Source organism: Macrotis lagotis, chromosome 2 (assembly GCF_037893015.1).
Source record: "Macrotis lagotis isolate mMagLag1 chromosome 2, bilby.v1.9.chrom.fasta, whole genome shotgun sequence".
Classification (NCBI taxonomy): Eukaryota; Metazoa; Chordata; class Mammalia; order Peramelemorphia; family Peramelidae; genus Macrotis; species Macrotis lagotis.
Genome location: NC_133659.1, coordinates 171,795,594 through 171,811,885, shown reverse-complemented (window position 1 = coordinate 171,811,885; position 16,292 = coordinate 171,795,594). Strand labels below are relative to the sequence as shown.

At 34.6% G+C, this 16,292-nt stretch overlaps 1 protein-coding gene across 5 annotated transcripts in view; it reads right to left on the bottom strand.

The window, feature by feature from the left end:
- Positions 1-16,292, bottom strand: part of TUBD1 (tubulin delta 1) — a 38,845-nt gene that overhangs the window by 17,513 nt on the left and 5,040 nt on the right. For 2 of the 5 annotated variants that reach the window (XM_074223564.1, XM_074223563.1), the window contains exons 4-6: positions 15,742-15,958; positions 13,852-14,083; positions 10,362-10,526 (exon numbers count right to left, since the gene is read on the bottom strand). In XM_074223564.1, coding sequence (XP_074079665.1) covers positions 10,362-10,526; positions 13,852-14,083; positions 15,742-15,958 — 614 coding nt within the window. Of the gene's footprint in view, positions 1-10,361; positions 10,527-13,851; positions 14,084-15,741; positions 15,959-16,292 lie in introns of those variants that run through there. The other 3 variants (XM_074223567.1, XM_074223565.1, XM_074223566.1) reach the window with 3 other exon arrangements.

The window sequence follows — 16,292 nt, the reverse complement described above, 5'->3', positions numbered from 1 at the left end:
AGTTACTAATGGTCAAACCCAAGGGACAGTCCATCTAACTATCTGGATATTATGCATTCTTCAATCATTTTTTTTTCTATTAGGAGAATTAGCCCAAAACTCTTTTACATGGTCATGAGAACTCTAAAGACCATGTTAATATCCTTGGGTTTGGTGCCATCAATGAAATGTCATTTGCATATAGCAATACTGAAAAAATGTCATTATATGTTTATAGTAACTGAAGATGCCCAAATTAATTATATATGCTTGATGCCATCCTTTTTCCCCCCCCTCTCCATCTAATCTTAACTCCTATCCTTTCCTGCTACTTACAAACATGCTTAATTCTCCGCAACCTTGAAACAGATCTTATGTGACCCCAACATCTCAAATTATCATTTTATGTCTCCTTCTTTTTACAGTCAATCTCCTAGTATTTACTAGTATTTACTCTTATTGTCTCTGCTTTTCTCTACCTCATTTATTAAACTCCTTGTAATCTGGCTTCCTAATTCATCATTCACTTGATGTAAAGTTACCATTAATCTCTTAATTTTCAAATCCAATGGCTTCTTCCCAATCACTATCTTTGTTGAACTATTGGCAACATTTGATACTAATGACTTAACACTCTCCAGAATACTTTCTCCTTTCTGGGACGTTGTTCATTTTAAGTTTTTCCACCTATCTGAATACTCAATCCCAGTTTCCTTTAGTTCAGTCAGTCCTCTTCTCTTCATTCTCTCAACTCTCTTTTTTTGGGACCTAACAGCTTCCCCATCTCTTAAGTATATGTTGCCCATATCTATAAATCTAGTTGCATCACTAAATGCATTGGTGGAATTTCAAAATGAGGGATCATCTAATAATCTCAAACTAACATTTCCAAAACAGAACTCCTTATCTTTTCCCCTAAATACACCCCCTCTTGCAAACTTTCCTATTTCTGTCAAGGAGAAATCACTATCTTTGCGGTAATCAAAATTCACAATATTGGTGTGTCATCCTCTACTCTTTCCTTACTTTCCATATCCAATTAGCTGCCAAGTCTTGCTGATTCAATCTTCATAATATTTCTAGAATTGTCTCCTATCAATTCACATAGCTACCACCCTAATTCAAGTCTTCATCATTTCTCTCTTGGGTTACTATAATAGCCTCCAAATAGTCTCCTGCTTTTTTTTAATTTTTTATTTAAAACAATGGGGTTAAGTGACTTGCCCAAGGTCACATAGCTAGGCAGTTATTAAATGTCTGAGGCTGGATTTGAACTCAGGTCCTCCTGACTCCAAGGCCAGTACTCCATCCACCTAGCTGTCCCCTCCTATCTGCTTTAAGTCTCTGTCTTTTCTAATCCATTTTCCTCAAAGTTGCCAAAGTGATTTTTCTAAATTTTAAACCTAACCATGTCACTCTTCTGTTCAAGATTCCAATGGTTCCCTGGTTCTTCTAGAATTAATAGAAGTTCCTTTTTTTTATTTTTGGCATTTAAAACCCTTCAAAACCTGACTACAATATATATATATATTTTCCTGCCTTATTATACATTATTCTCCTACTTTCCATTCCAGTATACTAGATTCCTTTAATGTTCATCAAACAACTCTCATATCTTGTCTTTGATTTGACTGTCATACTTTTAACTCCATCTCACCTCACATTCCCATCGTGGAACCCTGGTACCTTTCAGCTTCAGTTTAAGTTATACCTTCTACTTTTCTTACTACTTACTTTTTACTTTTTACTTACTTACTTCTTACTTTTCTACTTTTCTTACTTCCCCAGTTGCTAGCGCCTTCCCCTCAAAAATTAATTGTATTCATTTTCTAAACATATATACATACAAATTATTTCTTCAGCTAGAGTATAAATTCCTTGAGAGAACTATTTCACTTCAAATGGTTCCATTTCATTTATGTATTTATATATATATATTATATATTCTGTATTTATTTTTTATTTCTGTATTTATGTCTTGCAGAACTCCTAGCAGATACCAGGCATTTAAAAAATGCTTACGGATTGACTTATTAGGACTTCTTCCTCCATTCACCTCCTCAAAGGGCTTCTTCCATGATAATAGAAGATAGTGATAGACACATTTATGCCTAATTAATATCCAGTTGATACTGAAAATCAGAGAATCCATGAACAAGTTATCCATGTGGATATCCATATACACATATAATTTTACATACAGAGGGTTGGCTAGTGAATAAAGTGCTGAGCCTGGAGGCTAACCCTGGGTAAGTCACTCAACCTCTAAGTTTCTTCATATATAAATAAAATGGACACAATAATAGCACCTACTTCCTGAGGTTGTTGTGAAAATCAAATTAATAATACTGTTATGTGCTTTGCAAACTTTAAATTACTATATAAATGAAACCTATTATTATATTCACAAGAGACAATCTATGGAAGCACCTCTAAAGTTGCACATATAATCAAATGCTTTTTTTAAAAAAACTACATCAAATGCCATGAGTTCCTATGTACCTTTAAGTCAACTATACAGCTTTCATATAGTGTGCTATAAAAAATTATTTATGAAATATTACATATAACATCAGATTTTTTTAATCATGTGTTATAGAGTTTTGCTAAATTTTTTCCTCTCTAAGAAAAACCTTTTATTATAAGAGCTAAGAAGTAAAATACATTAAGCAATGTAAAAAGATATATATCCATATCTGTTATTTTTTTAAAAAACAATTATTGATAAAAACCTGACTTTTCTCTATTCTCATCATACAGAAAGCTGTCATATGGTTTAATAATCATTGAAACCTTAATTATCCCTTTTTGTATATTTATAATTTTAATGAATGCCCCAGTAGTTTCAAAATTATATCACCCCCAACAAAGATTTCTATTGCGTATGCAGTCTGATCCAATTGCTTTTTATGTTTGTACTTCATTATATAGCACATCAGAGAAAGAGATATAAATAACTAACATTTATATAGTGTTGTTTTTTTTTTTGCAAGGCAGTGGTGTTAAGTGGCTTGCCCAAGGCCACACAGCTAGGTAATTATTAAGTTTCCGAGGCTGGATTTGAACTCAGGTACTCCTGACTCCAGGGCCAGTGCTCTTTCCACTGTGCCACCTAGCCACCCATTTGTATAGTGTTTTCAAGGAGCTTTACACCTACTATCTCATTTGACCCTCAAACAATAATCCCATGAGATGGGTGTCATTATGACAAAGGAGCATTGTCATGGGTTGTGAGAATGGTTTGTTACAGGAACACAAATAGTCCTGTCCTATTTACTATCTGTTCTTATGCTCCTTTTAGTTTCATCTAAAAAGGCTCCTGGGAGAATCTGCCCTAGTCATATTTCATATCAAATTTTTTGTATACTCATATTTCAACATGGTTCACAATTTTTATAAAGCATCACTGCTAATAATCTTTGATCACCTTTCACAATATGTTATCCCTGGCTGCCATGTAACAACTTGGTAAGAAGTTTTACTGGTGAAGGTGATTTCTGAGTTCTAGGCTTTTTTATTATAATCATTGGATTATAGATCTAGAACCAAAAGGGTGACCATATAGGTCATCTAGTACAACTCCTTCATTTGAGAGATGATGTGACTGCTTTATAGTAGTTAATTTTTGTTGGAAATGGTAATAGTCCTTGTAGATGGCCATCTTCCTGATGAAGGGTCAGCTGATTGAGGACATTGGCAAGAATCTTGCCAGCAACTAAGAGAGTCCCCACTGTGATTGTCATAAAACTCTTTCCTGTTCCTTTATAGAGATGGCTAATGGAGGAATCCTTGCTCTCCTAGGATAATCTCCTTTTGCCATAAGACTGAGAATACTTTAGTCAGTGTGGGGAGGGAGATCGTGGGTTACTTTTTACCCAGCTGTTTCACAGCTAATTCTAGGGGATTTGTAAATTTTTGGTGCTTCTAAGGTGGTGAGGTCTTTGCTCTCCTAGGATGAATTTTGGTTCTTAGCCAGGAAGGACCTCTGCTCCCTTGCAACTGCTAGAATTCCTCTTTGTCCTGAAATTATGGCCCAAAATTGGATAATAGGCGATAGAATTTCTAAGAAGCACAGTCCTGCACCACTGCCAGCACAAGAGTCCCCCGTAATCTCTTTCTGAACAGTTGCCATCTCTAAGCAGTTAGAGGTGAGTGCTGCTACACTAGCACATCCAAGCCCACAGTTGGTAGTGCTGCCAGGCTGTGCTCCAACCAACATCCATGTCATAAAGCTTTTCTTTGACTCTCCTAGATTGTCTTGGACTGGAAAAACGTCTCATTTCAACCTTTTGATGATTATTCCATTCCAGAATTCAATTTGATACATTAAAGTTGTTTTGAGGGAAATGTTACAAAAGTTCAGCTAAAATGCTCCCTCTTCTCCACCCTCTCAGACATATAAAAAAAGAAAATAAATATCAAAGACTAGAAATTCTAGAAATTGATTAAAATGATCATAAAGATTTAATACAGAGAAACAAATTTAGCATTGGAAAAGTTTTAGAAATCCAATATCCTTATTTTATTTTTTATTTATAATGGGTTCCCCACAAACCTCCTTCAACTCAAAGCCCTCCCTTTAAAGTATGTATAGCCAAGCAAAACAAAGCAAGATATCAATCACATCCTGAGACTGTACGTCTGTTTCTGTACATCTAATTCATTAACTTTAACAAAAGGTACAAGATATATTTTGTATTCACTCTAAAATCTGATGCTGCTTTAAAGTTGTGATGTCTTTCAGAGTTGTTTCTTCAAATGTTACTGTAGTTCTTACAATAACTTGTCGTTTTGGTTCTGTTCATTTCGCTCTGCATCAATTAACAGAAGTTTTCATATTTCTTTGAATCTATGTTCTTCATTGAATTTTACATTCATAATATACTCAGTGATTTTCCAGTTGATGAGCAGCTATTTTATTTCCAAGTCTTTACCATAGCAAAAAATGATGCTTTTTTTGATCCTTTTGGAGAGTCCCTCACTGGGGCAAAAAGGTTCAGTGATCTTTTGTGTATAGTTTCAAATTACTTTCCAGAACAGCTGGACTAATTTATAACTCCACCAACAATGCCTGTCCTTCCACAATATCTTGAACAACTCTTTCCTCTCCTTTATAAAATCTTTGACAATCTTTACCAACCTGAGGTGGGAACTCAGGATTGTTTTTATTAGCAATTTCTCTTATCAGTGACTTGAAATATTTTTTAATATGGCTGTTGATAGCTTTTATGTCTTCATTTGAAAACTGCTATTCATTTCCTATTGGGGAATAGCTCTTATCCTTAGATATTTCAGATATCAGTTCTTTATGTACTTTAGGTATTTGACCTTTATCAGGTTTATTTTCTGTGAACATTTTTTGAAAATTATTTTACTTATGATTCTAGTTGCATTTATTTTGCTTTTGTAAAAACTTTTAACTTTATGTGAATAAAATTATTCATTTTATCTTTAATAATCACCTCTATCCTTTGTTTAGGTAAGAATTCTTACTTTGCCATAGTCAGTCAGTCAACTAGTATTTATTAATCACCTCCTTACTATATGTTAGGCACTATGTTAAATGTTAAATTACAGTTGTGAAAGATATGTTCCTTTTTTTTGTCCTACAATATTTTTGATATGACCTTTTCATATTTAGGGCATGTATTCAAATGCAGGCTATTGTGGTATATGGCATAAGCTACTTATTTAATCATTTTTGCCAAACTGTCTTCAAGTTTTCTAAGCAATTTTTATTTTCTCCATTACTTAGTATTCTTGTTTTAGTTGATGCTATGCTACCATGTATAATCACTTCTAATTTTTACTTATATAATGTTTCACTGATCAACTTTTATACATTTTAACCATTACCACACTGTTTTAACAATTATTTATTTTTAATGGTATTTGAGATTTGCTATGGCTAAATTTCCTTTAATGCTATTTTTCAAATTGCTTTCCTTGAGATTCCTGACTTTTTGTTCCCATAGAAAAATTATATTATTCTTTTGTCTAGATCTCTATATAACAGTCTGTCTGTAGTCTGTAAGGTACCACATCTACAGATTAATTTTTTACCAATAAAAATAGCAGATAATATTTATAAACTAATTTTACATATCTTATTTCTCCTTCGCAACTTAGCACAACATTTGACACCACCCTGATTAATTGCAATTCAATTACCTTTTTGGATTTTTAAGAGTTTATAAATATATAGTTACTTTCTAATATTCTTTAGTGATATTGCTTCTAATTTATCTAAAATAATAAATTCCATTATATAAAATTTTGAAAGTTCTATTTCAGCTTTTTCAAAATACATTCCTAGTTCCTGGTCACCTCCCCCTCTGCTGTTACTGTGAATATCTATCCCCATTATCTAGGTAACCATGGGGATTGGGGGGGGGGTCCCTCTTCATAGACTCCTCTTCAGTTTGAATCACCCTTTCCATTCCTTAATTAAAATTTATTCTTTTTTTGGGGGGTGGGGGTTGGAGTGGCAACTGGGATTAAGTGATTTGCTCAGGGTCAAACAGCTAGTAAGTGTCTGAGATCGATTTGAACTCAGATCCTCTTGACTCCAGTAATGATTCTCTTTTTGTTGTACTACCTGGTTGACCCCTAAATTTTATTCATTTTTAAGTTGTTTCCTGATTTAAACAATTTTTTCCCTAAAAAAAAACTGCAAATGTGTCATGCTGATAATTAGACCACTGAGAGACAGGTTAGTTATACCATGCTGTGCCCCAAAAACCACCATATTGATGTTGTGACCAGTATTGCTGGAAGACTGTGTAGCTTTATTGCTATGGAAGGAAAACAATATCCATAAGGCCAAGGAATCCCACAGCATCCAGTCATCCCCAGAAATCCTATTTTCCTTTCAAATCAGGCCATGTGGTAAAACAGTACTAGAAAAACAAATGATAAGGATTTTTCTGCACAACACTTCCCTTACCATATAAACATAATGTGCAAGTCATGTCATTATATATATGATGTCTTGGTCCTCTTCCGTTATGAAGGACAACTACTACTACATAGTCAAGAAAGGGTTAATAATTTTTTAAAATGCAAACTGCATTTACTCTGGGGTTACTTTCAAATTAGCTACCTTCATTACAATAAAATAATAGATCTATTAATCTTCAGGAAAAAAAATTGATTTAAGGGCTCTACCCCTGAAAGGAGTTTTACTAATGTTTTAAAATTTATTTAAGGCCAATGGGGTTGAGTGACTTGCCCAAGATCACATAGCTAGGCAATTATTAAGTGTCTGAGGCTGGATTTGAACTCAGGTACTCCTGATTCCAGGGCCAGTGCTCTATCTACCTAGCTGCCCCACCCCTGAAAATTTTACAGAATTTAATTCTTTTTCTTTAAAACAAATTTTATAGAGTAGTACCCCCAAAGCTTACAAGATATTTCAGTATATGTTAAACTTCTCTAAGTGCCTTATCAGAGAGGACAAAGAGGAGGAGGTAAATTCCTGGAATTACTCAAAGTCCCAGGCATTCTACCCTGGAATTTTAAAATGATTGTTCTCCAAACTCCTTAATGATGAAGTTCTAATTTCCTTAATCTCCAAATGTTCAAAATCCACTGAGATGTTTGTTTGCTTTTTAAGAGTTTCACAAATCAGGAAAATGTCTTCCTTTCTTTCTTCTTTTCCTGACTTTATCTTTGTAACCCCAACACAACCAGGATTGAAATGACAAAGTATCCTGCTGGTTTGGGTTTTATTTTCCTTTTTTTAACTTAATCTCCTAAAGTGGGAGTTAGTCCTGTTTGGCATCACTGCTTCAAGTATGAAATTAGGAAACTTCATTAATCTTCCCCAACATTCTCAATGCTTTAAAGGGCTGCAGCTTTTTAGCGATTTTTCTGGTTGTCTACCTTTTTCCCTAATAAATCTTTCAAGGTAGCAGAATCTACGAGCAACAATTAACATGACACAAAACAGATTTTCCTGTATTTTACAAAGAAATAAAAACATAGACAAAACAACAAAACAAATATATACTTGCTAGCATCCTTTTTTCCTATTGAAAGCCTACTCTCAAAACTTTCAGTTTGCTGCCAAATTTAGGGTCCAGTTGGACTTTTACATATTTAAGAATAAATCTTTTAGTCACCCATTCTACTCTTGTATGAGAAGTTTCAGGTCATTAAGAATTTCCTAAGATTTATTACTTCACTCTTTCCCTGTAATCATGCAAAATAAATTTTATTTCAGCAGAGTCTTTCAGTATATTACTATTACCATTACCAGAACCCATCATTCATTTAAAGGGAGTAATCCTTCCTCAACCTTCAGGGTTGGGGTAAACTATCACCAGCAGTGTAGGGGTAGATCTGTCCTTAGCTTGAAAGAATTTGAAATTGAGGGGAGTTCGACCACTGGGGGTAATCTTCCCTCAGTGAAAGATTAACCAGAGTACTTCAGGGAGTTTTACTGAAAGGATGTCAGAGTCTGAAGTCAACCTAGTTTGGCATGACAAAAAATGTGCAGGTGGAATCTGAAATGACCAAGGAAATCAAATTTTGAGCTTCCACACATATTGATTTATTAAGGAATGTGTGTTTATTGCACTATCAAATCGGGACTGGGCCTTCTTCAGCTAGACACTGGATCCTTTTGTACAGGGAGAGACATATTGTATGCATTAAAAGCAAACAATTTAAAAGGGTGTAAACCAGGATACAAGATTAGCTAATCTGATTTTTCTACTAGAATAAAAGATTAGGGTTTTTGAATTGATGGAGTTGTGGGGTGGGGTGTGAATGAGTTTCAAAAATTGAATGGAAGGAAAGTGATCAGGTGCAATACCCTGAAATCAGAAAAAAAAGGAGTTCCAGTCCTCCCAAGTATCTGTATTCAAACAAAAGAATGTGGAAACAGTAACTGATTGACCAGTATAGGGTAAATTTTTAGTAGGATATATGGGTTGCATGAGATGTAGAATTGTAAGAAAAGTCCCTTCATCAACCTCTGGATCTGATTGGGTTTCTGGTCAGCATAAATTAGTTAAAGGTCTCTAAATAATAGGTAGAGGTGATCTAACTTCTCAGTCACACAGGGCTAGGTTAAAAAAATGCAGTCAAGTTTTCTCAAAATTCCCCTAATTAAAGTTTCTCACAAGACAGAAATTGGACTAGATCCATAATTGAATAGAAAATGCTAGATCTAGGGAAAAATCACAAGATGAAGTCAGTTTGGTTTACACAATTCTCATAATTCCTTTGTATATAATAAGAGTTTATTTTTGTTAAACACCTCATCTACTCTGAGTCAATAATTCTATTTTTGAGACTATATCTCAAGGAAATAACCAAGAAGGAAAAAAAAAAGCTATCCATAAAGATATTTGGAGCAGTGATATTTATAATAGCAAACAACTCCATTGCCTAGTAATAGAAGGAAACTATGGTATATTAATATAATGGAACCCTATATTGCCATGAAAAATAGTTTGTGGTCTACTTATGTCAATACATGTTAGCAGTTTCATATATTTATATATATGTACATATATCTATAATATATAAATACATATATACAAACATCTATTTACATAAAGCATATATTTTCTGATAATAATAATGTACAAATATGCAATAATAAAAAAGGGGAGAATTTGTAGGGATGCAAATAGAACATATTATTAATTCAAATCTTCAAATGGCCACATAAGAATTATTTCAATTTTATGACTTGGAAAAAAATGAATTAAAAAGTCTATTACAAGACACATTCACAAAATTCTAGAATATAGGCCAAGGCGTACTACTTTCACTTTTTTTTTTCTTGTTCATGGTTTTTTTCCCCTTTTGGTCTAATTCTTCTTTCACAACATGACTAACGTGGAGATCTTTTAAACACAATTGTGTTTGCATATTAGATTATTTGCTGTGATGGTGAGGAGAAAGGGAAGACAGGGAGGCAGAGAAACATGGAGCCAAAATCTTATTTTAAAAAAAGGCAGTGTATTTTTTTAGTTTTGAAATATAATATTTTCATTTTGATTAAGCTTTATCAGAGATGTAGAAGAGTATTACTGAATACTATTTAAGAAATTAAGGCTATCAGAAACAAATTAGCCTAATTATATAGGGTCAAAACCCCAAATCAACTTATTACATGGTCATGGAAGTTGTTCATTGAAGGAATGTTAACAGGATTTGAATAGATTATTATCTAAAGCTGATTTACAATTTGTTTTTGGAGTTATGAAGTGACAGGGAGGAAAAAAAGCAACAAAACCATGAAGACTTTTGGGAGGTAGTGCTATCCAGCTGAAGGGAGCCCTATCCTAGCTGGCCCATATCTATTTATATCAGAAGTTCTCAAAGCCCAGATTGTAGGAATATTTTTAGAAAAATACAATTTTTACCTTCTTCCATTTTAGCGTTAGAAATGAGCATCTGTCTTAAATGCTTGAGCAATCCAGCCCAAGCAAAGGTGGTGTATGCCAGTGAGTTTTCAGACATTTGAGGAATGTTTCGGAGTCCCAGCATCTTGAATTCAGGGTGTGGAACCAAGCTTTCCATCAAGTCTCCTAGAGCAAGGGGAAAATGTCTTTAACAAATAATTCCATTTTGTTTCTATTAAATGACAAACACATTTGTGAATATATATTGATTTTAGATCTCTAATGCATAGAATAAATCTGCCAAATTAGTACTAGTATGAGTCATAACTAGCATAAAGTCATTAGGTCTTTGCCCCACTCTGTCAACAAGATAGGCTTCTGCCTGTTTCCCACCCCAACTCCCACTGTAGCTGATTAGAGACTAAATGAGTTTAGAAGATGAATAACTGAGAATTTGAAGTTAAAAAATGAAAGCAAGTCAAGTCAGTAACCTTTTATTAAGTATCCACTCTGTGGCAGATACATTGAGGCACTAAGAAAGACAAATCTGCATCTGTGCTGTGATTCAATGATCAGAAGAAGCACCAAAGCTAAATTCTACAAAGAATTCTTTTGAGAACAGTCTTAGAAGAAAGGATGTTTATTTACTTAAAGATATAACTGAAAGAAAAAATGCCTAAGCATCAAAATGTGACAGCAATGTTGCTGTATGGAAGGTGCTTTGATTTCACTGAGAAGGACAGGAATAATAAGATCAAAGATTTCCAGCCTGAATGTCCAGTTAAAGAACCTGGGTTTGATCCAGCAGGTAATAGGGAACTGCAAGAACAACTCAACATGTCACTGATCACATTCAAAGTCCATTGATGGATTTCCTTTACTTATAAATTCTAAACATTCTGACATTCTGTATCCTCCAAAAGCTGGCTCTACCCTAACTTGTCAGATTTATTTCCTGTCATTCCCTTCAGATCCTGAAGGCCTCAGCTAAGAGGACTTCTTTCTATTTCCTTGCTTGGCTCATTTGATAACCCCTCTCCTTGGCATTTCTTTCTTCTTGCCCTCACCTCTGCTTGTCAACATCTTGTGATCTAATACCACTTCCTCCAAAAGGCTCATTCAGGCTCTTAAACTCAAAGTGACTTCTCTCTCTCACTATCTCATTCATGTTCCTGTTGCACTTGGCTTCTATCTTTATCCCAGCACCTCCAAATCAGAGCAGTACAAGACAGAAGTGTCGGTGCACTCAGAACAGAGTCTGCTCTTGATCACATCTGCAAACTCCACAGTATCAAGCAAGGTGAGCATTGATAAATGATTAACTCAATCTGACAAATATGTATTCAATGTTTTAATTAGAAGAATGACATAATCTATTATACTTTATGATTAAGGTTTGGAAGAGACTGAAAACAATAAGGCCACTGAAGTAGTGTCAATGAGGATGGCAGCCAAAGTAGAATGGATGGATTCCAAGAAACAAAGAGGAAGTTGAATTTGAAAGATGTGGAGATGGAGATGAAGATAAAAAGGGAGTGGGGATGGGGGTGGTGGAGGGTGTGTGAAAAATGATACTGAATTTTCCAGTTCATGTAGCTAAGACAATGGAGGTGCCATTAACAGTTTAGAAAAGGTCAGGAGGAAGACTTGCTTTGGGGAATGAAAATGAGCTTAGTTTTAGGTTGAATCTGTGGTCCAGTGCAATAGAAGGAGACTGATATGTTTAACAGAATTTAAATGTGGAAGAGACGTTCAGGTTGGGGTTAGGATAGTCACGTAAATTAGAAGTCATCTGAATAAATATTATAGCTCAAGCCTAAAATTTTATGGGAAAGTCCAAAGAGAGTGCAAGAAGAGAAAATGGTTAAAGAAAGAATCTTGGAAACAATATAGTTAAAAGAAAAAAAAAAGACAAAATCAATGTAGTATTATGGAAATCAAAGAAAGAAGGTTTTCAAGAATTAGGGAATACTCAATGTTTAATAAATTACAGACTAGTCAAAAGAGATGACTAAGAAAAGTTACTGAAAACATAACAGATCATGGTGACTATTAAATTATTATTTTTTTAGAAAGGTGTTATTTATTTTGAGTTTTACAATTTTTTCCCCAATCTTGTTTCCCCATCCCCTCACCCTCCACAGAAGGCAGTTTGTTAAGTCTTTACATCAAAGTTATTATTAATATTAACAAAGCATAAATTACTTCTTTATGTTAACAAACAACAAACTACAAAACGGTAAAGGGATCTGTATCACTAGTAACAATCACTCTTGCAAGTGGTTTAGCTTAACTTTATTTATTTATTTTTAATTTTTTTTAGTTTTTGCAAGGCAATGGGGTTAAGTGGCTTGCCCAAGGCCACACAACTAGGTAATTATTAAGTGTCTGAGACCGGATTTGAACCCAGGTACTCCTGACTCCAGAGCCGGTGCTTTATCCACTGCGCCACCTAGCCGCCCCGAGAAATCTGAGTTTTAAGGGGAATTGCAGGAGCTTAGGTTTATGAAAAGCAGGAATTCAGAACACCTGATTGAAAGGAAGAGGAATGGTAAGTCTGAGGAGATTTAAAGCTTCGAAAAGCTGCTGTGGAAAATCGAACAGATAGTAGTAAGAAGAATACAAATCCTAAGTAGCAGCGATGACCCAGTTGAGGTTTAAAATAGCACAATTTTTGTAGCAGACCAAATCAGCAAAATGAGGATTACCTAGAATTGAGTCCTGGCAAAGACGAAAGTAATATGAGCAAGCAATTTTAAGGAGTTAGTAATAGCATGGCTGCAACGGTTGACAGACTGAGAAAAGAAGGGAGTAGTTAAGAAATACTATTGTGAGAATATGAGGTTCAATAAGAGGGAATCAGAGAGGTAAAAGATAAAGTGGTCATCAGAGGAGTGAAGTAAAAGTTCCATATTTGGAAGATGGAAAAATTGAGCTTCAAGGGAGGAGCTGACAATAAAAGACAGGCTTTATACCCAGTGAACATGGACTCCTGATCAGAAAATGTTCAAGGATTTATGAAGCTAGGATGTACAAGGATCTTGCTGGGAAGAAACTTGTGAGTGCAGGTCCAAAAATTCTTTAGAAGGATGGAAAAATGTCTTGAAGTTGTTGAACATTGGGGAGGAGGATGGGCAAAATGGCATAAACTTAAGTGTTGGACTACAAAAGATAACTTCAGGACACATTATTGTATGATGGGGAACAAAAAGTACAAAAAGTGGCAATAGGGAGTGAAGGGATCCCCTCTTAACCCCATTAATTAAGGACAGAAAGAAAGCATATTAAAAGTTCTGAGGAAGGAATATTGTCAGGGAAAACCAGAAGATTTAGAAACGTTAAGTTAAAGGAGAGGAGAAACTCAATGGAATTCAAATAAAAATTGCCAAAGGGGATGAAATTCTTTGTACAAGTTTTATGACTTAGAAGAAAGAGTACATAATATTTGATGCTCTTAAGAATAATATAAGACCTTACATTGAAAAACAGGACTTTAAGATGATCAAATTACCTAATGGTTTTCTTCGGTACTGAAATGAACCTTCTGATGAGTAGGTAGGTTGGAATACACTTCCCAACTGATGGGCAATGACTTGATTTACATCTCTGAAGGAGATCTGTTTGATATTCATCAGTTTAGAACATATCTTATGTATCACATCATTTTCGTGAACAAGAAGTGCATCTGAAGATCGATACAGATGAGAAAGAGTCAAAACTGAGTTGTAGTTCTGGACGATAACCTATGAGAAAAATGGATCAAAAATGATTTGCTCAGCTAATTGTATACTTCCTTCCTAGATCACTCCTTATATTGATTTATCTCAATATAGAGACTTACTGCTTCTTCTGTAATAATCAGCAACAAACTGATACAGAATCCTTTCCCCAAAGAAAAGAAAGATTTTGTTAAAAAGTTCAGAAAGAGGAACTACAAAAAAAAGGCTCAAGGAAATCAAATTAAGAATACATAATTCAATAAGAGTTTGCATGAAGTATTTAGATATGGAAGATGATCTATATTTCATCTCCAGTGAAGAAATTATGAATTGTGAATTTCATAAGATATATATGTCATATTAAAAGAACTAACAAATGTCTTAGTGATGTTTACTAAGACAATAATGGGTTCCTGGGGAAAGTCAGAGAATCTTTGTTCTTAAAGAGTTTTAAAAATAAAGATCTCCCATTTATTTGAAATAGTTTATATATAATTCTTTCCAGATGCAAGGGAATGGACTCAGTGACTTTTGTAAGACATCTGGTTAGCCTAAGGATTCCTAAACTGTGATATACATAAAGTCTGAAAGGGAGTTATTAAATGGCTTTTTTTTAGGTTTTTTTTTTTCCAAGACAAATGGGGTTAAGTGGCTTGCCCACGGCCACACAGCTAGGTAATTATTAAGTGTCTGAGACTGGATTTGAACCCAGGTACTCCTGACTCCAGGGCCGTTGTACTATCCACTCTGCCACCTAGTTGCGGGACCCTGTGATTTCTAAGGTTCCTTCTACTTCTGAAGTTCTAAGGTTTTATAATGTTATTAGATGACCCATTGTATAAGTAGAATTACAGACATTTCAGAGTCTTTATAAAGGTTTCATTGACTCAAATATGAAACAGGTTGAGACTTGCTCATGAGGGGCAGTTAGGTGGCGAAGTGGATACAGCTCTGACCCTGATGTCAGAAGACTCGAGTTCAAATCTGGAATCAGACACTTAATGATTACCTAGCCGTGTGAACTTGGGCAAGTCACTTAACATACTGCCTTAAATAAATAAAATAAAAAAAAATAGACTTGCTCATGAACACATCATGCTATATAATCATTCCAGAGAAGAGAAGATGTTGAATAGTTTCAGTTGTGTTCAACTCTCTATGACATTTTTGGGAATTTTCTTGGTAAAAATACTGACTGGAAAGACTCGCTGTTTCCTTCCCCAGTTCATTTTAAAGATGAGAAAACTGAGGAAGGCAGGGTTAAGTGACTTGTCCAGGGTCACATAACTAGTAATATTATCTGAGACTGGATCTGAATTTAGGTCCTCCAGATCCCAGAGTCAGAACTCTATCTACTGCACCACTGAGCTTCTCCTCAGAAGAGATGAATTACTTTCTAAAGAAGATTGAAAATGAACACTCAGATTTTAACTATTTCTTTAAAAAAATTAAATCTAAAATTTTCTTTTTTTTTAAGTAATGCAATCTTTTTTTTAGGTTTTTGCAAGGCAATGGGGTTAAGTGGCTTGCCCAAGGCCACATGGCTAGGTAATTATTAAGTGTCTGAGACCGGATTTGAACCCAGGTACTCCTGACTCCAGGGCGGGTGCTTTATCCACTGCGCCACCTAGCCGCCCTAAATCTAAAATTTTCAATGAAGACATTTTGCAAAATGGTCTTACCTCACCACTTCCATAGGGCCATATAACCTGATTTATTATAAAAGAATGTGGATAAGCATCTCTTAAGTTCTGTGTGAGGAAAGCTCCCAAACCAGATCCTGTGCCTCCTGCCATACTCATAATAATAGAAAATCCACTTAGAGAATCATATTTCTCTACTTCCTTCTGAATTAGATTCATGATAGATTCTTCATGCTTGGGTCCATGAACACTATAACTACATGAAGAAAAAAGAACATAAAAATCAAAGTAAACTTTAACTTAATTGGGAAATTACAACACCAAAGCTAATAGAGTTCAGAATAGAACTTTCCGAAGTCACTTGCTAGCCTCGTGATCTGGGTCAAACCATAACTTCTTTGGGCTTCAGAATTCTAAATTTTTTTCCTCATATGAAGAGATCAGACCAGATAATCTTTCTAAAGATTTTGAAAATCAGTTAGGACCTTTTTTTATAATTTTCTACAATATTTAAATGAGGGGGAAAGGGTCAGAAATACAAGCAAGAAAATTATTTTTAGCTTCATTTCCCAATTGTTATTAGAAGCAAA